The sequence below is a fragment of the Hemitrygon akajei genome, chromosome 2 (assembly GCF_048418815.1).
Source record: "Hemitrygon akajei chromosome 2, sHemAka1.3, whole genome shotgun sequence".
In the NCBI taxonomy this organism is placed as follows: Eukaryota; Metazoa; Chordata; class Chondrichthyes; order Myliobatiformes; family Dasyatidae; genus Hemitrygon; species Hemitrygon akajei.
Window position 1 is genome coordinate 15,673,427 of NC_133125.1, and position 24,272 is coordinate 15,697,698.

Here is a 24,272-nt window from a genome sequence, read left to right on the forward strand (position 1 = left end):
TCTGAGCTCCACCAAGTCCAGGCGCAGAGCCTCCTCATGCTTTAAACCCTTTCATTCCCGGGGTCATTCTCATGAACTTCCTCTGGACCCTCTCCAATGCTAGCAAATCCTTTCTCAGATAAGGGGCCCAACACTGCTCACCATATTCCAAGTGCAGTCTGACCAATGTTTCACAAAGACTCAGCTTTTATATTTTAGTCCTCTCAAAATGAATGCTAACACTGCATTTGCCTTCTTCATCACTGACTCAACTTGCAAGTTAACCTTTACAGAATCCTGCACGAGGACTTCCAAGTCCCTTTGCACCACTGATTTTTGAATTTTTTCCCCATTTAGAAAATAGTCTTCGCCTTTATCCCTTCTTCCAAAGTGTATGACCATGCACTTCTTGGCATTGTATTCCATCTGTCATTTCTTTGCCTGTTCTAATCTATCGGCCAGACAAGATGTAAACTCTCAACTTGTTTACGAGAACACAAACTGGCGGAACAGAGACATGAACGACAGCCGCTGATCTTGGTATAAGAAAACTGAGAAGAACACCATTTTAACTGAGGCAAGCAAATGGGGACCTATATAAATGTGAGCATTCCCAGAGTAAAACACCAACCACACCACTCTGAGGATGTCACCTAAATTGGAGATGAAAGGTCTAAAGCTAATTGCCAAGCTCGCCAAACACCATAACATCAAATGCATCAACCTGAGCTACAAATACTGACCACCATCCTAAAGGGCATTACCCTAGAACTCAGCGCTTCCCTATAACTCAGGTTCTCGAGCCAACAGGAGTTGGGAAGAAAACTAATGAGCGTAATTGTTGGTATCCAAAATTATTTCAGCTCCAGTATTTGCCTCAAGACACTATCCAAAACAAAACTATTTTCAGTTGCTTTAATCAGTCACAGGATCTAACCATGGCATGTTTGATGAAGATTGCATTGTGTACGTTCCCATTACAATTAAGCAGTGTGTGCCTGCATACATGCAGAAACATCAGAATATCATTCAGACTATGAACTGCAGAAGTTCAAGACAACTTACCATCACTTTCTCCAGTGTAGCCAGGGAGTGCCCAGTCATGTTCACACAACACAAGCATCAGCCAACCCCTTTCCTTTTCTATTCTTGGCATTATCATCATCTTTCTTCACACAATCAGTATCCAGATACTCAACATTGACCATAAATTCAACCTGACCAGCCACATAATTCTGTGACTACAGAGCAACTCAATGGCTAAGCATTCTGAAGTGACTTGCTTCCAGATTCGCCACTGTCTTTCTACTATCTACAAGGAAAAAGCCAGGAACATGGTAAAATATTGTTCCTTAGACTGTCAGAGTACAATGCTTACAACATTCAAGGTGTTTAATATCAAGTGAGGTAAAGCAGTTTGCTTGATTGGCACTCTATCCAGCTGGAGAAACATTTCTCTCCTCATTCTGGCTCCCCTCTTACCCCTTCCCTTCTCACCTGCCTGTCACCTTCCTCTGGTGCCCCTCTTCCTTCCCTTTCTCCCATGCTCCACTCTCCTCTCCAATCAGATTTCTCTTTCTTCACCCCTTACCTTTTCCACCTATCACTTCCCTACTTCTCACAGCATTACCCACTTTCCTCACCAAAAAGTAGCCCCCACCTCCTAATTCTGGCTTCTTCCACCTTTCTTCCCCATCCTGATGAAAGGTCTCTTCTCAAAACTGTATTCCTTTTCCATGGATGCTGTCTGACCTGCTGTGTTCCTCCAGCATTTTCAGTGGGTTTCTCCAGATTTCCAGTATCTGCAGTCTTTTGTTTTATTTATTTCCAACAACCACCAGTTAACAATATATTGCGACAACCCACCAAAGTATTTTGTGCATAATCCTCTGAAATCTATTTTGTAAATAGACAAAGACATTAAGCACAAGGAAACACCACCTGTTGCAGTTTATCCTTAAAGTCACACTACATCCTGACTTGAAAATATATCGGCAATTCCTCACTGTTACTGGTTTCACTGTTGTGGAAATCATTACCTAAATCACAGTGTGGGAGTACTTCAGTTCGTGACTGCAGTAGTTCAAAAGGCACTTTACTAACACTTGCTTAAGGGTAACAGCAACTGACAATAAATGTTGGTCTCACCAGTAGCACCCACACCCCATGGAAAATTTATATATGAACCAGTTTTAGCTCAATGCACAAACACAGAAGTGTGGTTAATCATACAGAACACGGTATTTAGGTTATAGAATACAGAATAGAATACAGCCCACAATTAAATTAAACCAATTTAATTAGACAAATAAACTATTAATAGCCAAAAAGCCAACTAATTACTTCTGCCAACATAATGCCCATATCCTTCCATTACCCTCATGTTCACGTGCCAATCTAAATGTCACTTAAAAATCCATAACATTTCTGTCTCTACCAGCTCCCCAGGCAGCTTATTCCAAGCACCCACCACAGTATAAAAAATACTTGCCTCTCACATCTCCTTTGAACTCATCCCCCTCAACATCCTGTTAGAATTAGCTGCTAAGTATGTTTTTTTTTGTATTTTTGAGTCATATTGAGGGTGAGGTCCAGGGGTAGCACAAGCATCGTCACTTTAAAAAGAGAGGAGGGTCAGTCTCAACATTGAGAGTTGTTGGTAGATTTATATCTAACTAAGCTATCGCGCAACCTCTCATTGTTTAAGTTCAAGTTTAATAATCTTTCAACCATCCATGAATACAGCCAAATGAAACAGCATTCCTCCGGAGCCAAGGTATAAGACACAGCACCAACAGTTACATACTGTACAGCACAAGGCTGAACTCTTGCAGCCCCGACTCCCCTCATAACCCATCACATCCTGTCCTGTGTCCAATAAATATCGGTTGCAGAAGACTACATAAAAACTTTGCTGATGTTGACTGCCAACCGGGAATAAATGTTCCGATGTTATTTTTTTCATTAACAGCAGAGGTGCAGAAACAGATGAAAATAAGTAACCCACTGAACGCCTCGTTTTCTCGGGGCATTCCCAGGAAACAGAAATAACCTTAAACTTGGTTCACTCCCCGACTGAGTGGCAGACAGGCTGGTCAAGAACACACAGCTCGTCGATCGACCCGTCGGGTCTTCTGGCCCCGGCTTCCTCCGAGCACAGAGGAGTAAAGAGAAACAGATAAGTGAAGAAGATGGTGGTCGATAGACTTGCGTGAAGTGGCGCAGTTTGGAAGGAGGTTGATTTTTTTTTTAACCATCTGGGAATATTTGCACATTTCCCCAGACGTGTTGAAATTGTGTGACTTTGCGGAGCGAGTGTAACGCTGGCTGCCGCCCGTCCAACACCCGGAGCGCTTATCCCGAGGTGCCGAGCCGCTCAGCAGAGAGTTCGGTCCGAGCCGAGTCGCAGAGCGAAGGCCACGGCCGATGGAGCCGCACTTGCAGAGTGGTGAGTGTCGTCTCGGGATACGCAGTGGGTTAAAATGCTGCAAAGTTAGTTGCAGCTGTTGGGCGACGGACCTTGTCGGAGTGATGTTAGAGCTGTCGAGGGGCAAGATTGGAGTGGGGAGGGGGAGGGTGGTGCATTGTGGTGAGGGGAGGCTGGCGTGAAAGGGGGACCTGGGAGCAGTGGAGAGGAGTTAATGTTAAGGTTGTGAAAATTAAAACAAATTGTAATCAAGTTCATTATCGATGACATGTGTCATGAACACCGTTCTCTTTAAGCAGTGCGGCCATGCAGTAACTGAGGTGCCACCGCACACATAGCGCTTGTTATTACACAGCTGGAATTTGCTTTTCTATTACGCTGTATTAAAGTACCATGCTGTTTTCAGGATGTGTAAACATTTCCCGCTAAGTGCAGTGGTTGGTCCGCGCAGTTGTAAGAAAACAATTAGGAGGAACGTTGGCGGTTTTGTGGCAGCAGTACAATGCAAGGCATAAAAATTACCAAAAATAAATTAATAGTGCAAAAGAGGAGTACCAAGTAGTGTTCATCGAACTTTCGGAAATTGGATGGCAGGGGGAAGAAGATGTTCTTAGAATTTTGAATGTGGGTCTTCAGGCTCTGTACCTCCTTCCTGAAGTAGTAATGTGAAGACGGCATATCCCAGATGGTGAGGGTCTCTAATGCCACCTTCTTGAAGGTGTCCTTGATAATGGGGAGAGTTGTGCCTGTGATGGAAATGATTGAGTCTACAACCCTCTGCAGCCTCTTGTGTATTGGAGCCTCCATACCGGACTGTGATGATGCAAGAGGCTTTGGTGACAAACCAAATGTTGATATCCTCAAACTTGAAGCTGCTCACCCTTTCCACTGCTGACCCCTCAATGAGAACTGGTGTGAGTTCTCCCAACTTCCCCTTCCTAAAGCCTACAGTTAATTCCTTGGTCTTGTTGACAGTGAGTATGAGGTTGTTGTTGTGACACCACTTAATCATCCGATCTGTCTCAATCTTGTATGTTGTCTCATTGACATCTAAGGTTGCACCAACAACAGTGATGTCAACACCATGAGTATAAAGCACACGTCCTTGAGGTGTGCCCATGTTGATTGTCAGTGAGGAGATTTTATTTCTGGTCTGCACTGAAGTGTGGTCTCCTGATGAGGAAGTCAAAGATCCAGTTTCAGAGGGAGGTACAGAGGCCCAAGCTTCTTGATCAATAGTGAGGATATGATGGTGTAATCGATAAACTTCATTGAGCTGTAATCAATAAACTTCAGTTTGAACCAGGTGCCCCGAGCTGCAGCTCCGTCATGACCCTGTTAATATAACTTTAGAACATTTGTACCATTCTTGAATTCACCAAGAGGGTATGTGTAAACAGAGCTACCTTTTTAGTCAAGTCTGCAATCAAGATTTAAAGGCAGAGCTTTGTGACAGTTTCTTGGAGTTGGACTGCGACTAATCACCAAGTAGGATTCAGTAGAAAGGGCGAATAAAAAGTGCAAGCTGTCACACCTGAGAGAATGTATTAAGCAACTGGAGCTGCAACTTGATGACCTTGGGCTCATACGGGAGAATGAGAAGGTGATGGGTGGAGGCCACTGGAAGGTAATCACCCATGGGTTGCAGTAGATGGGTAACTGGGTGACTACCAGGAGAATGAAGGAAAATGTATAGCCAGTTCAGAGTATACTTGTGGCAGTTCCCCTTAATAATATGTATACCACTTTAGATACTGTTGAGGGTGGTAGTCCTACCAGGGGGAGTTGTTCAGGAGTTGTTAGAAGTTTTAAACTAATTTGACAGGAGGATGAGAATTGGAATGATAGTGCAGAGGATAAGGTAGTTGGTGTACAAGCAGAGACAGTGTGTCGTGAGACTCCTAGCAAGGAGAGGCTGATAATAGGGCCATCTGTACTCTGTGCTGCATCTTGATTGTGAAAGACTGACTGCTGTCAGCAGGTCAAAGCTTAGGACATTGGATTACAAAGTTCAAATGGAAAAATGCAAGTTGGGTATTTATTTTGTTAACCCTCTTGCTGATCCTTCCGAAGAATGTACACAGTACAAGGAATAAGGAAGACGAACTTGTAGCATATTTACAGATTGGCATGTATGATACTGTGGGCATCACTAAATCTTGGCTAGAAGAAGGTTATAGCTTGGAGCTTAATGTCAAAGGATGCACACTGTATGGAAAGAGACAGGTAGGCAGAGTGGGTGATATGGCTCTGTTGGTAAAAATTGAAATCAGATTATTAGAAAACGGTGACATAGGGTCGAAAGCTGTTGAATCATGGGTAGTGCTAAGGAACTACAGGGCGAAAAGTCTCTAATGGGAGCTATATACAGACCCCCAAACAGTAGTAAGGATGTGGTCTACAAATTACAACGGGAGATAGAAAATGCATGCCAAAAGGACAATGTTACGATAGTCATGGGGGATGCAGGTTGATTGGGAAAATCATATTGGTGCTGGATCCCAAGAGGGTGATTTTCTATAATGTCTAAGACACCCCCCCCCCCCCCCAGCCTGCTGAGTTTCTCCAGCATTTTGTGTGTGTTGCTGCAAAGGCAGCTAGCTAAAAGTCATTAAAAAGGAAAAGATGGAATATGAAAGTAAGCCAGCCAATAATATTAAAGAGGATACCAAAAGTTTCTTCAGATACATAAAGTGTAAAAGAGAAGTGAGAGTGGATATCAGACTATTGGAAAATGATGCTGGAGAGGTAGTAATAGTGGACTAACTGATTAAGTATTTTGCATCAGTCTTCTCTGTGGAAGACTAACAGTATGCTGGAAGTTCCAGAGAGTCAGTGGTTGGAGGTATGTGAAGTTGCCATGACTAGGGAGAAAGTTCTTGGGAAACTGAAGGGTAGATAAATCAACTGGACCAGGCAGTGTACACCCCAGAGTTGTGAACGAGGTGGCTAAAAGGATTGTGGAGGCATTAATGATTTTTCAAGAATCACGAGATTCTGGAATGGTTCTGGAAGAGATTGTGGAGGCATTAATGATTTTTCAAGAATCACGAGATTCTGGAATGGTTCTGGAAGACTGGAATATTGCAAAAGTCACTCCACTCATCGAGAGAGAGCAGAAAAAAGGAAGTTATAAGCCATTTAGCCTGACCTCAGTGGTTGGGAGGATGTTAGAAGTTGATTGTTAAGGATGTGGTTTTGGGGTACTCAGAGGCACATGATAAAATAGGCACCACATGAGGCTTGCTATTGGAGAAGTTATGTACTGGCAGGGACTGACAGGCGCATTCAGCTTTCCTTTTCACAAGATTGCTAGCTAGTGGTAGAAGCTGAAAGTGAGAGCAACATGCACGACCTACTGCAGTACCACACTAGATGCGTCACAGCAACCATTTGACAGATTTAAGGGGGAGCCTGAGGGGCAACTTGCTCACTCAGTGCAAGTGTGGAATGATCTGCCAGAGGAAATGGTGGATGCGGGCTTGATTTCAACACTAAAGAGAAGTTTGAATAAGTACATGGCCCTGAGAGGGAAAGGTGCTGAAGTTCAGGTGCGGGTCAATGGGACTAAGCAGAATAATAGTCCAACATGGAGTGGTTGAGGCAAAGGACCTGTTTCTGTGCTGTAGCACTTTGTGACTCAATGAGCCTGACTTGGTGTCTGAGGCTTCAAACAAATAAGGATTTTCATAATGGAACTATTCTACTCTACAAACATCTATGCACATACATACAAAAATATTAAAATTGTATTATGTTAATTTGAAATGGTGCTTCATGAAGTTGTTTTACTCTGTTCCCACTTCTACAATTAGTGGTAGTCTTGTTTCTTGCAGATGCTGCTATTTCTATGGCCAATTGGGAATAGAACATAGGACACTACAGCACAGTACAGTCTCTTTGGTCTACAGTGTTGTGCTGACCTTTTAACCTGCTCTAGGATCAATCTAATGTAGCTCTCCATTTTTCTATCATCTGTGCTCATCTAAGAATTTCTTGAATGCCCTGATTGTATCTGGTTCCACCACTGCTCCCAGCATGGATTCCATACACCCACATCTCTCTGCTAATAGTTCACTCAAATTTCTGGGAACAGAAATGAAGTCCAGTAGTGATCTTGATCAGCAAAGGAAATCAGAATCTGGTTTATTGTCACTGGCATGTCACGATATTTGTTATTTTGTGGCAATAGTATAGTGCCAGCCATAAAAAAAATTATGTTACAAAATAAATAGTGTAAAATAAGTAATGAGCAAACAGTCTGCTCGAGGAATTCAGTGGGTTGAGTGACATCTATGGGAGGAAGGGAAATTCTGAGCCAAAAACTCTGCTTTGCAACTGAGAGTGGAGATGGGTAATGGCCAATATAAATAGGAGAAAGGAGTGGTGAAACAGGTGTCCAAGGTGGCTGGTGGACTAAGGATCGATGAGAAATGGTGGGCAGGTTGTACTGCAGAGGGAGGAGAGCTGGGGTTGAGTTGAGAGACATTGGCAGACGAATGATTGATAGACACGAAGTCTGCAGATGTTGGAAATCCAAAGCAACACACAAAGAAAAAGATGGAGGAACTCAGCAGGTCAGGCAGCATCTGTGGAAATGAATAAACAGTCAACATTTAGGGCTGAAACCCGAAGAAGGGAATGGGTCAACTGTTTATTAATTTCTGAAGATGCTTACTGACCTGCTGAGTTCCTCCAGCATATTGTGTGAATGACAGATGGAAGCAGGCAATGTCAGAAAAACAATTGGGAGGCAGATGGAACAAAGAGGAGGAAGACATTGGTAAGTACGAAGGCTGGAGCAGCTAGTGGAGGAAGATGAACAGGAATATAGCGAACACAGAACTGGAAGCTAATGAGGGAGCAAGAATGAAAGACTTTCGAACTGGAAGATGCAGCAGCAGTAAGAAAGGCCTTGTCCTGGAGGTGGTCAGGGCCAAGAGCGGAGCAGCAGAACCAAGCAGCAAGATCAAGGGTCTCAGCTTGAAATGTTGACTGTTTATTTGTCTTCAGATGTTACCTGACTTGCTGAGTTCCTCCATCATTTGTGTTGCTTAAAGAGTTCCTCCAGAGGATAGCTTGTTGCTCTAGATTCCGGCATTTGCAAACTGACGTGTCTCCATTTATAGAATATTGTGGTACAATATTGTCTCAGATCCAAGGCAAATCAAATGTGTGTTTCTCAGGATGTGAGATATTATGGAGATGGAAGTATACTGGTATTGACATGAATGAGCGGCTTTTACATTAAACTTCTGAAGGAAATTGACAGTTGATACTCTCCCTGGCTATGGTGTCTAGACCCTAGAGATACTGTCTCAAAAGAAGCAATCGTCTATTCAAGATGGTGATGAGAAGTCATTTCTGCACCAGGAGGGAAGGAATCTTTGGAATTGCTAATTGAAGTGGAGAGGCTGAGCTGCTAAGCAAATTAAAGACAGACAATAGATTTTTAGTCATAAAAAGAACCAAGTGAGGAAAGCCAGATTAGTGTAGGAACATGACTTTCAGGTAGAAGTTTACCTGTGATCTTAACGATGGCGGAGCAGACACAAAGAACAACACGGGTTGCTCCCATTTCTATTTTCCACTGTTCTCTAATTGAGCTTGTTTGCTCTCAAATCTGCCATGCGTCACCTGTCTCATACCTTCTGTTCTACTTAGTGTTCCTTCTGACTTGCACTGTCACCCTCAACCTTCTAACAAATATCATCTCTACATTCAGTAAAAATGCTGAAAATATATGTAACTGAAATGTTTAATACTAGTCCTTACTTTAGAGAAAAATAGAAACTTGCAATAAACTATAATGCATTATTTCTACCTTGAAAGATCAACTACCAGGAATTGAATGTTGACCGAAGAGGAAGTGAGGAGATCACATCCTTGTCCTCATTTGGGACCAGCAGTGGAAAGCACGAGTAGCTTCACAGACCTGGGTGTCACTATCTCAGAGGATGCAATCGTGAAGAAGGCACACCAGGGGCTCTGCTTCATTGGTATCTGAAGAAATTTGGAATGTCACCAAAGATGCATCACATATTTCTATAGATGTATGGTGGAGAGTATTCTGACTGGCTGCATCACAGCCTGCATTGGAGGCTCCAAAGCAAGGGATTGCAAGAGGCTGCAGAGGGCTGTACATTCAGCAGACTCCATCACATACACAACACTCCCCACTTTGAGGACATCTTCAAGAGGTGGTGCCTCAAGAAAGCTGCATCTGCTGTTAAGGACCTTGCCATCCAGGGCATGCCATCCTCTTGTAACTACCATTGGAGAGGCGGCACGCATTTAATGACTTGAGAACAGTTTCTTTCTTTTCGGCATCAGATTTCTGAATGCTGGATAAAGGAGAATCTGATCTGCTGGAGGAACTCCATGTTGAGTAGCATCATTGGTTTGAGGATTTTAGACAGGATTAAGAGGAAAAATTAATTAACCTCGATCATATGACAGAGCAGACTTGGGCTGAATGGCTGAATTCTGCTCCTATGTCCTTTTATGGTCTTGTGGCCTTATAATTTCTTTTAGTAACTTTAGAGCACATAGAAACATTTGTTCATTCTCAGAGTATGCGCACATTATGAGATTCGCCTCATTACAGGCAACCACAAAACAAAGAAACCCATTTTGAAAAAAAGACTGTCAGACAGCCAATGTCCAGAGAGGGTAAAAAACTGAAAAGTAAGGAAATACCATTCAGAACGAAGTCCGAAGTAGCTGGAGCAGGCCTCAGCCTCAGTTCAACACAGGGCCAAGTAAATGTCACCGAGCAGAGAGCAGAACTAGCCTGATCCTCACCTTTGATACCAACACCCTGCCTTTTCAATCTATCTGGCCTGGTATTTAAATCGTCCAAATATTGGGTCATTGCTCGCTGTAGAACCCAGGCCTTGTTCCATCGATACGCTCTGGGCCTGGACCCTGTTGCCGTGTTTCAGCCCTAACCCAACCTTTCCAAATCATCCTTGCACTTCGATCAATCAAGTCTCGCTCTCGGTTTATATGGATGGGCCTTGAATCCACCTTGACTCTGCTCTGCTTGCCTCGAATGCCCTCGACCTTGCCTTGCACCTGCTCGCTTTGGCCCTTGACCCAGCTGTGCCTTCGCTCACCTCTCCATTGTTTGTGGTGATCATTTACCATAAATTTTTACCAGAAAGGTGTTAATAATAAAGTATTTAGTTGTATTCTTTGTTTTGTTATCCACACCTAAACATGCAAATTCATGCTAAGCTTGAGCTGTGTTTCAGCTAGGCTGTCCCAGTGTACGCCATTTAGAAAACTACCCTGATGGGCATGTTGTGATTTAGTTCAGGCACCCATATGCAAAAATAGTGATTATAACTTGTACTATTTCATTGCAGAATTGTCTGAATTATGCATTTGTAGCCCCAACTAAAAAATCAGTAATTTACATCAGCCCGGAACTCTAAAAGTGCAACCAAGTGTGGTTATTGTTCTTTTCTGTGTTTTTCCCTTCCTTTCTAAAGGGATAACATCTGGTGTGTGCTTGGTGACATGTCGGCTGCAGTAGAGTGCAAATGAAGTACAAATAGGCTTGTCATCACTGTCTTGCATGATTTGAAGTTTGTTTTGTGGCAGCAGTACAGTGTAAAGATAAAAAATTACCTTAACTTATGAAATAGTGCAAAAGGATAATTGGGTAGGATTCATGGGTTCACGGATCACCATCTGATGGTGGAAGGGAAGATGCAATGCCTAAGTCATTGGGTGTGGGTCTTCAGACTCTTGTACCACCTCCCTGATGGTGGTAACAAAAAGAGGGCATGTTCCAAATTTGAGGGTCATTGATGATGAATGCCACTAACTTGAGGCATTGCCTCTTGAAGATGAACGTGCCTCAGCAACTCTTGCAATCCTGTACATTGGGGCCTCCTTACTAGAATGTGATGCGTCCAGTGGCAATGCACTCCACAGTAAATATCTGTAGATATTTGCAAGTGTCTCTGGTGACATACCAAATCTTCTGAAGATTCTAATGTACTGTGTTTTCTTCATGATTGTATCAATGTGGTTGTGCCCAGGGTAGATTCTCTGAGATGTTGACATCCAGGAATTTAAAGATGATCACCTTTCCACTCTGACCCCCCCCCCACCCCCAAATGAAGACAGGAGTGTGTTCTCTCAACTTCCCCTTCCTGAAGTCCAGTCATTTTTTTGGTCTTGCTGGTGTTGAGTATGAGGTTGTTGTTGAAATGCTCATCAAGCAGCTGACCTGTCTCACTCCTGAATGAGAAGGGGGCATGTTCTAAATTCTGAGGGTCATTAATGATAGATGCCTGTAACTTGAGACATCACCTCTTGAAGGTGACCTTGTTGGTGGAGGAGGCTGGTGGACATGACTGAATCTATAAGCCTCAGCAACATTTTGCAATCCTGTGCATTGGTGCCTCTGTATTAGGCTGTGGTGCAACCAATCAAAACTTGTGAATTTGTCACCAATAGAGTTCTGATATTTTCAGATCACATTATAGTTATTACAAATATCACAGCATATCTTAAAATATCATGACTACTTCAAAATTACATTAATTATGACCTACCACTAGATCAAAAGTGATCATGATCTATTGTGATATTACTATATCACAAATCTGAGTTTTAAAATATTTTGGTAACTATTTCAATATTGTTTTTGGTAATCCTATGTATTTTATGTACTTGGATGTATTATTCTGAGAAGGGGTCCATAGGCTACACCACACTGTAGATATGAAGTATGAAAGTTGTTTCCTGCCTTGGAACAGAATCCGAATCATTCAGTTTGAACATTATGGCTGAGTAGCCTTTGAAAAGATAAGCCATGAGTAAACACAAATATTGAGAAATTTTCAATCTCAACAAATTATTTGCCCTTGCACACACTTGGTGGGGGGAAATAAGTGAATTGAGTCAAAATAGTTCAGAAAGAATCCATCATTTTTTGTGCAGATGAAGATGGTTTTCCATATCAACTTCCTGTCCCTCTTCCCCTAGTTCAGTTTTTAAAAAAACCCAACATTGGTTCACCCATGCCCCACACTGCCCTTCATTGTTCATGGATTCTTAAAACTCATTTTTTATCAATGGTTATTATAAAATAGGGCATTAATTGCTTGATATATTTGGTATTCAATATAATTTTGCAGTTTAGTGGAAACAGGGTTGCCCTCTTCTAATCACTACCAGCAGGGAAGACGTACAAGAGCCTGAAGTTACACACTCAATGTCTTATGTACAGCTTCTACCTCCCGCCCATCAAATTTCTGAATGAACAATGAGCCCATGAACACTACCTCATTATTTTCCTATTGTTTTGCACTAATTACTTATTTATCTTATTGTATCATATTTTTAAAAATATTGCTGATTTATTTACTCCACTAAACCCATTCTCCTGCATCCTCCCCATAACCTTTGATACCCTTACTAATCAAGAACCAATCAAACTCCACTTTAAATATACCCACTGATTTGGCCTCCACAGCTGTCTCTGGCAATGAATATCCACAGATTCAGCGCCCTCTGGCAAAATAAATTTCTTATCTCTGCTCATCTATTCTGAGGCTGTGCCCTTTGGTCCAAGTCTTACCCACTATAGGAAGCAACCTCTCATGTCCACTCTTATCTAGGCCTTTCAATAATCGTTTCATTGAGATTTCCTCTCTCATTCTTCTAAACTTCAGCAAGTTCAGGCTCAGAACCATCAAACGTTTCTCAAAATATTAACCCTTTCATTCCTGGGATCATTCTCATGAACCTCCTCTGGATCTTTTCCAAGGCCAGCACAATGAACCTGATTCTGATTCTGAAACCCGCCAGAGGTGAGTAGGGCAATGCCAGGTTGTATAAAGCGTGCTGAATGTGTTTGAAAACGTTTTATCTTTCAGAACGGGCTCAGTTGCCCAGAAACATGATTGAGAACACCATGTTTGAAGAAGAGCCCGATGCTGTGGACCTGGCCAGGGATTCATGCCTTCATCCTCTGGAACCTGACAAAATTGAATATGAACCGCACAGTTCCAGGTTGATGGTGCGTGGTTTGGATGAACACGATCTGGATGATGATGAGGAAGATTATGAATCATCTGTAAGACTGCTGGGCAAGTCGTTCATGAACAGGAGTTCCAACTTCCGCAACAATGTATCAGGGATGTATAACCGTGACTCGTGCTCACTGCCTATCAGTCGGACTCTCCTTGTTGGTGCATTTGTCATTGTGATTATACTTTCTATATCAATGGTGATCTACTTTCTGCCCAAATGTACCTTCACAAAAGAAGGCTGCCACAAATCGAACATGACTTCAGCCCTCATATATCCTCTGGCAACGAATGGACAGGTTTTCCCTTGGCCAAAGATGAGATTGCCTAAAGCTGTTGTACCTATGCACTATGATCTTACTTTGCACCCTAATCTCACCACCTTGAATTTCACAGGTTCTGTACACATAAGCCTTCAAATCACGGAAGATACCAACAACATTACTCTTCACAGCTCGGGTCTCAAAATCACTGTGGCAACCATTACTCCAGAAGGAACCAGCCACCCTAAGAATGTGCAGGTTTTAGAATATCCACCGCATAAACAAATTGCAATCAAGGTTAACCCAATGCTGACAAAAGGAGAAAAATATGTACTGAATCTGAAATATTCAGCTAATCTATCTGATAATTTATCTGGGTTTTTTAAAGGCACTTATCAAGATCAAAACAAAAGAAGGTCAGACAATTTCTGTTTGCTTTTCAATTCCTAATGAGTTACATTTTGCATTTGTCTTTCAATGGATTTGTAAAGGTATAAGACTCTGTGATTAAAGTCAAAGTAAATTTATTATCAAAGTACGTATTTGTTGCCATGTACTATCTTAAGATTTATTTTCTTGCAGGCATTTGCAGGAAACAAAGAAATGCAATAGAATTTATGAAAAACTGAACATAAAGACCAACATACAACCAAATTGGGGAAAGAAAAAGACAAACTGTACAACTAAAAATAATACTGAGTACATGAGTTGTAAAGAATCCTGAATAGTGAGTCTGTAGGTTGTAGGGTCAGTTGAGAGTAGTGTGATTAAAGCTGTCCATGCCAGTTCAGAAGCCTGATGGTTGTGGAGTAATAATCGTTCTTGAACCTGGTATGGATGTCACTGATTTTCACAGAAGGACACAGGAAGCTGTTCGTATTTTGGAAAAAGCCATTCAATATTAACATTCTTCATGGTGATGACAAACCAAGCAAAATTTGTAGTATTCCTGACATCTGGGGAATCAGATTGCTATATTGTACCCATATATATTGTTTGCACCTTCTGGAGTAGCAGCATTCAATCTCGTTGTCTTGAACCTTGGTTAAATTTTTTTTCAAGCAAGAGATAAACCAATTAGTATGGTGTTTTCATTTTGTTCTCACATTTTTTTAGTTTTAGAATCCCACTTCCTCCATTTTGTGACAAATCTTGTTACTGTATTAATTTGACATATTGGATTGACTGTATTGTTCAGTTTGTTGACTTCTGTTGGTTCATCTTCCGATTCATTCCTCGAATGAGGCAGCTTCAGTTACTTCAGCCTTCTTCAGGCACTTTCAGTGGGTGCTAACTAGTTGTCATAACATAACAACATAAGACCATAAGATACAGGAGCAGAATTGGGCCATTCAGCCCATTGAGTCTGCTCCACCATTCCATCATATCCTTTGATGGCCTGACCAATCAGGAAACTATTAACTTCCGCTTTAGATATACCCATGGACATGGCCTCCACTGCAACCTGTGGCAGAGCATTCTGCAGATACACTACTCTTGGCTAAAAAATAGTCTTCCTTACCTCTGTTCTAAAAGTTCGCCCTTCAGCTTTGAGGCTGTCCTCACCATAGGAAACATCCTTTCCATATCCACCTTATATAGTCTTTTCAACATTTGGTAGGTTTCAATGAGTTCCCCCTACATTCTTCTGAATTTCCATGAGTACAGGACCAAAGCTGCCAAACACTCCTCATATGTTAACCCCTTCATTCTTGGGATCATCCTTGTGAACCTCTGGATTCTCACCAATGACAACACATCCTTTCTGAGATATGGGGCCCAAAACTGTTGACAATACTCCAAGTGCAGCCTGACTAGTGTTTTATAAAGCCTCAGCATTATCCCTTTGTTTTTATATTCTACTCTCCTTGAAATAAATGCCAACATTGTATTTGCCTCCTTTACCACAGACACAACCTGTGAATTAACCTTCTGAGAGTCTTGCATGAGGGCTCCTAAGTCCCTTTGCACCTCTGATGTTTGAATTTTCTCCCCATTTAGATAATAGTCTACACTATTGTTAATTTTACTCAAGTGCATTATCATTACAATTCCCAACATTGTATTCCATTTGCCACTTTTTTGCCCATTCTTTCAATTTGTCAAAGTCCTGCTATAATCACATTGCTTCCTCAGCACTACCTACCCCTCCTCCTATTTGTGTATTATCTGTAAACTTTGGCTTAAAGCAATCAATTCCATTCTCTATATCATTGACAAATGGGAAAAGTATCATTCCCAATACTGACCCCTGAGGAACCAGTAGTCACTAGCAGCTAACCAGAAAAGGCCCCTTTTATTCTCACTCACTGTCTCCTGCCTCTCTGCTATTCCTCTATGTCAGTATCTTTCCTGTAAAACCGCAGGATTTTATCTTGTTTAGCAGTCTCATGTATGGCACTTTATCAAATGCCTTCTGAAAATCCAAATAAATGACATCCATTGCCTGTCCTTTGTTAACCCTGCTTGTTACTTCCTCGAAGAACTCTAACAGAAAGAGCACTTGATTTCTAAAAGACATTTGATAGGATGCTCTCTCAAAAGTTATTGTGGAAAATAAAAGCTCATTATGTGTATTGTAATTGTACATTGGGATGTTTAGATTAGCCAACCAACAGAAAACAGGAAATAGGCATACGTGGGTGATTTTCCAGGAGGTAAAGTGTAGTTAGCCATATAGATTAACACCAGGGCCTCAACATTCTACAGTTTATCAGAATCGGGTTTACTATTGCTGACCTGCTGTATGTCGTGAAATTTGTTGTTTTGCACCGGTATACGGTGCAAAAAATGAAAACTACTGTAAGTTGCAAAATAAATGGTGCGAAAGCCAAGTAATGAGGTGGTGTTCATGGGTGCTTGAACTGTTCAGAAATCTGATGGAGGAAGGGAAGATGCTGTTCTTAAAATGTTGGGAGTGTGGGTCTTCAGGCTCCCATATCACCTCCCTTGACGGCAGTAATACGATGAGGTCATGTCCTGGATGGGGACGTGCCCTCTTCACATTACTACCTTCAGGATGATGAGGGTCTTTAAATGATGATGAGACAGCTGCTTTGAAGCTACCCTTGATGGCAGAGTGGATCATGCTGGTGATGGAGTTGGCTGAGTTTAGCATAACCTTTTGCAATTCTGTGCATTAGAAACTCGCTCCCATGCTTGGATAAGGCACCAAATATATAGTTGCTAAATTTGCTAATGACATGAAGATGGAAGTAAATTATGAAGAGAATGATGGTGACTACAATGGGACATAGATAGGTTGTGTGGGAAAAGATTCATCAATGACGTTTAATGTAAGAAAAATGTGAAATTCACCATTGTGGCAAGAAAAATTATTTGAAAAATGCACATAATGTAAATGTGGAAAGATTGCAGAGACCTGCAACACAGGGTTTTGGTGTCCTGGTGCGTGATTCACAAATAGCTAACTTATATCTGCTTTTGTTTTTAATGTTATCTCTCCATTACAGGATATTGGCTGCCACTCAGTTCAAACCTTTTTTTGCACGAAGTGCCTTTCCGTGCTTTGATGAACCAGCATTTAATGCCACATATGTGATCAGAATAATAAGGGAAGCAGACCATATCTCCTTATCCAACATGCCGAAGGTACCTATAAAGAAAGGTTTCATTCATTTAATTAATATACTGCAATGAAAGTATACACTCATTGGCCCCTTTATTATGTGCAGGAGTGGAACCTGGTGTAGCCTTCTGTTGTTGTAGCCCATCTATTTCAAGGTGCATTGTATTGTGCTTTCAGAGATGCTCTTCTGCACACCGCTGTTGTAACGCATGGTTATTTAAATTAGTGTTACCTGTTAGCTTCAACCTGTCTGGCCATTCTCCTCTGACCCCTCTCATTAACAAGGCATTTTTGCCAACAGAACTGCCGCTCGTTTGATTATTATTTTTTGTTTTTTGTTTCTAGCACCATTCTCTGTAAACTCTGGAGACTGTCATGCATAAAAAAGCACCCCGAGTGGCACCAACAATCACTACATGGTCAAAGTCACTTAGATACCATTTGTTCCCCATTCTGATGTTTGGTCTGAACAACAACTGAACCTCTTGACCACATCTGCCTGCTTTCTTGCATTGAGTTGCTGCCAGATGATTGGCTAATTAGATATTTGTATTAACAAGTAGGTATACCTAATAAAGTGGTCACTGAGTGCATATTTTAAGAGTTTGTTGCAGCAAAGTCTGTTAACTAGACCAGTAATTGCAATATTGTTTTTTCTCAAAATGGCTGGAAATATGAACTGATTTCTGTATAGCAACAGAGCTTCTGGTATCTTGATAACAATTAAATATCATATGTGGTATTTGAGGGAAAATTAAACAATTGAGAAGAAAACAGGAAGAACTAAGGAGTGTGATTTATGACTGATGAATTTGTACTCCGATCAACTATAGAAAGAGGAATATACAGAATGTAAAGTGAGATTAAAATGAGGAAGAAGAGATTGACAGAGGATCTAAGATTGAAAAGTAATCAAAGGGTTACTTTAAATTTATCAGGAAGTTAAGGTGCTGAACATTCAACTGAGATGAAAATTGTTTGGAAGCAATGGCATTAGAATGAGCATGTTGGTGGGGTCAACCAAGATAGCTTTAGTATTTTCAGTGTACAAATACAGGAAATTTATTTTTACCCACGGTAAATGTTTGAAGGTATTTAACAATGCAAATGTAGCAGATAGTCCATTATTGCTGTTATTACTAAATAATGTTGATATTACTGTGGAGCCAGACATCTACGTATGTGATTTTGGAAGAGAACCATCATTGGAGATTCTCTGGTGAATGTGTGCATATCGTACAAAGCGTTCAAATATTGTGTTTGACTCAGGATTGCCCATCACTATGTGAATCTGTACTTCAATACAGAATCATTGCTTTGAGAGAATGGAACACTAGAATATTAATGAAGTGAATATAAATTTACATAATGATTATCATAAATAATATTAATTTCAAGTGTTACTGATGAAATACTGCTTATGAAAGTAGCATGGCCTTCTCTACTTTTACATAGTTAATTGTTTTGATGCCTTTAAAGTGTTCCCTTTTGCTTCATTTCACTACTTGGTTCAAATAATTCCTCAGCTTGAGTTAGGTGGATAGTCTCTTGCATTGTGTCTGTGAAGTGTTGTATAGGAAATGCACATTTTCTTCCCAAATACTGTGTGTCAATGATTTCATTTTAGTACAAAAGTAGTAAATGCCAGAAGCACTTGGCCAGTCAAGCAACCTCTTTGGCTACATCACTGCCTGGTATGGGGTGGGAGGAGGTAGTCACACTACTGCGTGAAACTGAAATAAGCTACACACAGTTGTACATATAGTCAGCTCCATCATGGTCACTAGCCTCTGTAGAATCTAGAATATCTTCAAGGACTGATGCCTCAAAAAGGCGGCATCCATCATTAAGGACCCCCATCACCCTCATCATGCCTTGTTCTCTTTGCTGCCATGAGGAAAGAGGTACAGAAGCTTGAAGGCACACACTCAGTGATTCATTAACATTTTCCCCTCTGCCATCCAATTTTTAAATGGGCACTGAATGCATGAATAGTACCTCACTACTTTATTTTTCTCATTTTGTACTACTTATTTAATTTAACTAATTAATATATATACTTAAATTCATGTTTTTCCTATTATTATGTATTACATTATACTGTTTCCACAAAGTCAATGAATTTGATGACATATACCAGTGATATTAAACCTGATTCTGAACAAGGGGAATAGTCTGTTTCATGTCAACGACTTGCCCTGAATGATGCCAAAATGACGCAATGACACAGTTTGTTTGGATTTCTGGCATCTGGCTGTCCAAAACAAACAGATCCATTAGGTCATTTTGCTCCAATTGATTTATTTTAGTGGTGTGTTCTTTTTATTATTTTGCAGCCATCACTGACCGTACCTAGTTGTTCCTAAGGGGGTAACGATGTACTTCTGGTAAAGGGGTACCCACCGTATTGTGCAAGGAATTTCAGGATTTTGACTGAGCAATTTATTTTCATGTCAAGATGAAAGTGGTTTATTATTGTCACACATACCGAGTTATAGTGAAAAGCTTGTCTTCCATACTGTTCATACTGATCAAATCATTACATCGTTCATTGAGCTAGAATAAGGTCAAACAATAAGAGGTAGGAATAAAGTGTACCAGCTACAGAGAAAGTGCAGTGTAAGTAGATGCTAAGGTGCAATGTTATGATTCTTGCGTCAAGGGTCCATCTTATCTAACTAGGGAACCATTCAGTAATCTTGTAACTGTCCTTCAGCTTGGTAGGGCATGCTTTCAGGCTTTTGTATCTTCAGGCTGATAGAAGAGGGGAGGAAAAAGAATGTTTGGGGTGGGTGGGGCTCTTCGATTATGCTGGCTGCTGTTCTAAGGCAGTGAGAATTGTAGGCAGAGTCATTACAGGGGAGGCTGTTTTCCATGAATTGCTCAGCTGTGTCTGCAACTTGCTGTAGTTTTGTCCTGTCACATGCAGAGTAGATGCCATACCAAGCTCTGATACACGCAGGTTGGATGCTTTCTGTGCTGTATCGATTAAAAATTGTTATAGGACGATCTGGAAATGCAAATGTCTTTGGCCGCCTGAGGACGATTAGGTTTTGGTGGGGTGCAAGTGGTTTGGCTATGAGATGATATTTACTCCTAGGAACTTGAAGCTCTCAACCTTCTGAACATCTGTAATTTTGCCATAGACAAGATAAGAGTTCAGGTAGTGGTACCACCGTGTGACTGCTATCTTTGTCTTATTTTCACATATAGGAAATGCAGTTAACCACAAGGATTGCCAGTTATACACATACAAAACTGACTTATTGATTGTACAATGCTTTTCTTAATGGTGCAGAGAGAAAGATTCTTCAGACTGCTGAGAGTTTGAATCAATATATGAATATCCGACATCAAGTGCTCTTTACCGTTGTTCTGGATTGGTTCCAACATTCTGCTTTTCCTTAATCAAATACACCATTCTATTTGCCTCTAGAGGGAAAAAAGGAAACACATACACTCTGATATTTCTAGAGAGGGGAACACTGGAAAGGTGGTGTTCCCATGCAAATGCTACCCTTGTCCACCTTGAAGGTGGAGGTTGTGCGTTTGCTGTTGGGCACTTGCGGAAGTAACTGGCAGACATTTTGTAGATGATGTCTGTAGTGGCAAAATTGATCCAAAATCAAAACAATACAATTTCTGCCAGCTTGAAACCCCCATGGAGTTGTTATACTTGCATGACATGCCCACAGCTCCAATGATTGCTCCAAAGATTTGAATTCCCTGTTTCAATCCTTTATTAGCAATTAGCATTATTTTTCCAGTTAAGCATTATTGAGCGTTATCTCAGCAGAGATGTGATCTTTGTGATCTCAAGCTACAAACTGCCACAAAATAAGCATGAATAAGTAACTTATCCCTTCTATATCCCTTCTGCAATACCATGCCCCCACTAATGTGACTAATATGATAACTACATGCTACTGAGACACAGGACACATGAAATCGCAACATTTACACAAATGTCCTCTTTTGATGAGCAGTCTATCCTGGATTTTGCTCTTCTGCCAAAGCAGGTTTTCCCTCTTGACTGAATTCAGGAAAATTTTTCTTGAAATGCGGCTGCCAAATCTCAGCCAAGCGCAAACCTGGAGTCCCATTATCTGTTAGCTCTGGCCAAATGTAGTCTCTCCCACCATCACAGTTTCCTTTTAATGGTCCATTAACAGTCCAACCCAGCACTGTTCTGATTTGTGAATCACATGCAATGGCTCAAAAGCTTTGGGCAAATTCATCCCAATCAATAGCTCAATTTCTGAATCAAGTTCTGGCAAATAAACATGCTTTAGGTGAGACTATTCCTGATTCATCTCTCTGATGAATGTTCCCTTGTGGACAAGTATAGACGTTAGGCAGTTCAGAACAGCTTTCACTATCTAAGCCAGCTACTTCCTATACTGAAACAACGCAGCTGCTCACAAAGTGCTCTTAACCTGGGATGCATGAGATGGAGTCCTTTTCCTATCAGGTTGAGCTTGTTTATGATGCTCTCTGTGAGAAACTGCTGTGATTCTTTGATCTAGTAAAGCATTAGTAACTACTGTCTTATTACTTAGACTTGAACTGGAACCATTTTCATCAGCTCTGGGCTCAGTTTCACTTTCCATATTAAACCACAGTAGTGGCAAAGCTGCTTGAGTATGAATTTGTGATTAAGTATTATACTTCTAGCAATGTAGCTTTATATTCTTTCCCAAACACTGGGTGTGTAACAATTTTCACTTCTCTTTTTTCAATAACCTGAACAATGTCAGTGAATGTAACCTTATGGTTGTGACTTTTTTACAATTTGTAAACTGCCAATTTACATCCTTTTCTAAGCTCACCGGGCAATTTATTTATGACAATCTTCATGTTAGCAGCTATGTCCAACACATACATGCCCTGTGTGTCTTCCATAGCATTGCAATAGCCTTTATGAAAAAAATATGTTGTCTTGAAGAGCCTTCATATCTTCTGATTTGATAAGTGGCGAAGAAAGAGCCTTTTCCATGTAGGCCACAGTGATTATCTGCTCATCACCAAAATATTCATGTAGTAAAGCTTGGGCCTTTAGATATCCTTCCTCTAGTCCAGCCCATTGGCAACTTCTGACAAGCTCTCTAGGGTAATCTCAATTGTACTGTTTGAGACGGTCACCATAATCTTTAGTCTTACTCTCAGTACGATTATTGAAAGCCCTCATAAATGCATGATCCTGCAGAGGATTGCTATCGAAGATTTAAATATCCCTTTTAGGCAGAGATGCAATGTGTTGTTGCATCACTAGGCCTCTAATTCTGAAACACAGTGTTAGTGCACTGCAAATCAATATTTTCAGAAGCACCTTGTGCTACTCAATATGGCATAGGTTCGGAGAACCTTCTTGGTACAGGCTGCGAATGAGTCAACCCTTGAGGTTCATAGACTTTTGATCCTCAAATGTATCCACCTTGACATAGAGTATGTAGGATTTTCTGTGTTCCACGTTAACATAGGAACTCTCACCAGAGAACTGCTCTGCTGTAGTATGCATGGCACCTACAGCACTTGAAGCCCTTGGCACTTTAACTCTGGCCATCTTGATTGCGATTTCTTCTTACAAATTAAGTCCTCCATCTTCCTCCAAATCTGTTCCACCTGTTGTTCCTGGTCTCTCTGAAGCTGTTCTACTTTTCCGCCAAGGCGTGCTGATCCCTCAATAGCTGTTGCCTTATGTATAACTCTTCCCCTCTGCTATCCGATTCCTAAATGGACATTGAACCCTTGGACACTACCTCACTTTTCTAGTATATAGTATTTCTGTCTTTTGCACAACTTTTGATCTAGTTGATGTGCGTATACTGTAGTTGATTTAGTCATTACTGTAAATTCCGGTGTATAAGCCAAGAATTTGGCCCTAAATTTTGGTCCTAAAATTAGGGGGTCGACTTATACAGAGGGTGCCAACTTTGGAAAAATGAATACATGGAAGACAGGTCATATTTATTGGCTGTTTTTGAGTCAAATTTGTTCCACTGTCGATGCATGAATTCTTTGAATGGTTTGTTTAAACTCACATCTAGTGGCAGGAGCACGGACATCAAACCACCGGGGATGACTGCAGTGTCCGTATTTTCAGCTTTCAGTGCTGCTTTTGTCTCACCTGACAAGTGTGCTTTGAACATGTCCCAGACAAGTAGCGACTTTTTCTTCCTGAAACCTTCGGAACGTCAACTCCACACCTCTCTAACCCACTTCAAGCAACCCGCTTCGACCATCCAGCAGCGTTCTTGAACAAAAACAACAACACCCCGTGGGAATTCTCTGAGCAATCTTTGTTTTTTTGTCTCAGCACAAGATCACGTCTATTTATAAATCGGGTACACCAACTTTGCGTAGCTTTGAAACTTCGCTGACCTCAATATGATGCTATTAGGCAGGAACTTGGGAACATAAATTGGGAGCAGATGTTCTCGGGGAAGTGCACAGTAGAAATGGAGTTCTGCACAGGAATGTTCCATTGAGGCAGGGAAAGGATGGTAGGGTAAAAGAACCATAGTGTACAAAGGATGTAGAAAATCTAGTTAAGAAAAGCTTACAAAAAGTTCAAGAAACTAGGTTCTGTTAGAGCACTAGAAAATTACGAGGGTGCCAGGAAGGAGTTCAAGAATGAAATAGGGAGAGCTAGAAAGGGCCATGAGAAGTACTTGGCAAGCAGGATTAAGGAAAACCCCAAGGTATTCTACAAGTGTGTGAAGAGCAAGTGGATGAGCTGTGCGAGAATAGGACCAATCTGGAGTGGTAGTGGAAACATGTGCATGGAGTCAGAGAGGTACTTAATGAATACTTTGCTTCATTATTCACCAGTGAAAAGGACCACGGCAATTGTAGGGATGATATACTGCAGACTGAAACACTTGAGCATATGGACATTAAGAAAGAGGATGTGCTGGAGCTCTTGAAAGGTGTTAAGTTGCCGGGACCAGATGAGATATACCATA

At 41.2% G+C, this 24,272-nt stretch overlaps 1 protein-coding gene across 2 annotated transcripts in view; it reads left to right on the forward strand.

Annotated features, from left to right (window-relative positions):
* The first annotated feature begins 3,126 nt into the window (after nt 1-3,126).
* Nucleotides 3,127-24,272, forward strand: part of LOC140739413 (leucyl-cystinyl aminopeptidase-like) — a 97,726-nt gene continuing 76,580 nt past the window's right edge. Inside the window, exons 1-3 of one of the 2 annotated variants that reach the window (XM_073067699.1) lie at nt 3,127-3,427; nt 13,303-14,134; nt 17,192-17,330. In XM_073067699.1, the coding sequence (XP_072923800.1) occupies nt 3,406-3,427; nt 13,303-14,134; nt 17,192-17,330 (993 nt within the window). In that variant the 5' untranslated portion in view covers nt 3,127-3,405. Of the gene's footprint in view, nt 3,428-9,386; nt 9,406-13,302; nt 14,135-17,191; nt 17,331-24,272 lie in introns of those variants that run through there. The other variant, XM_073067706.1, reaches the window with a different exon arrangement.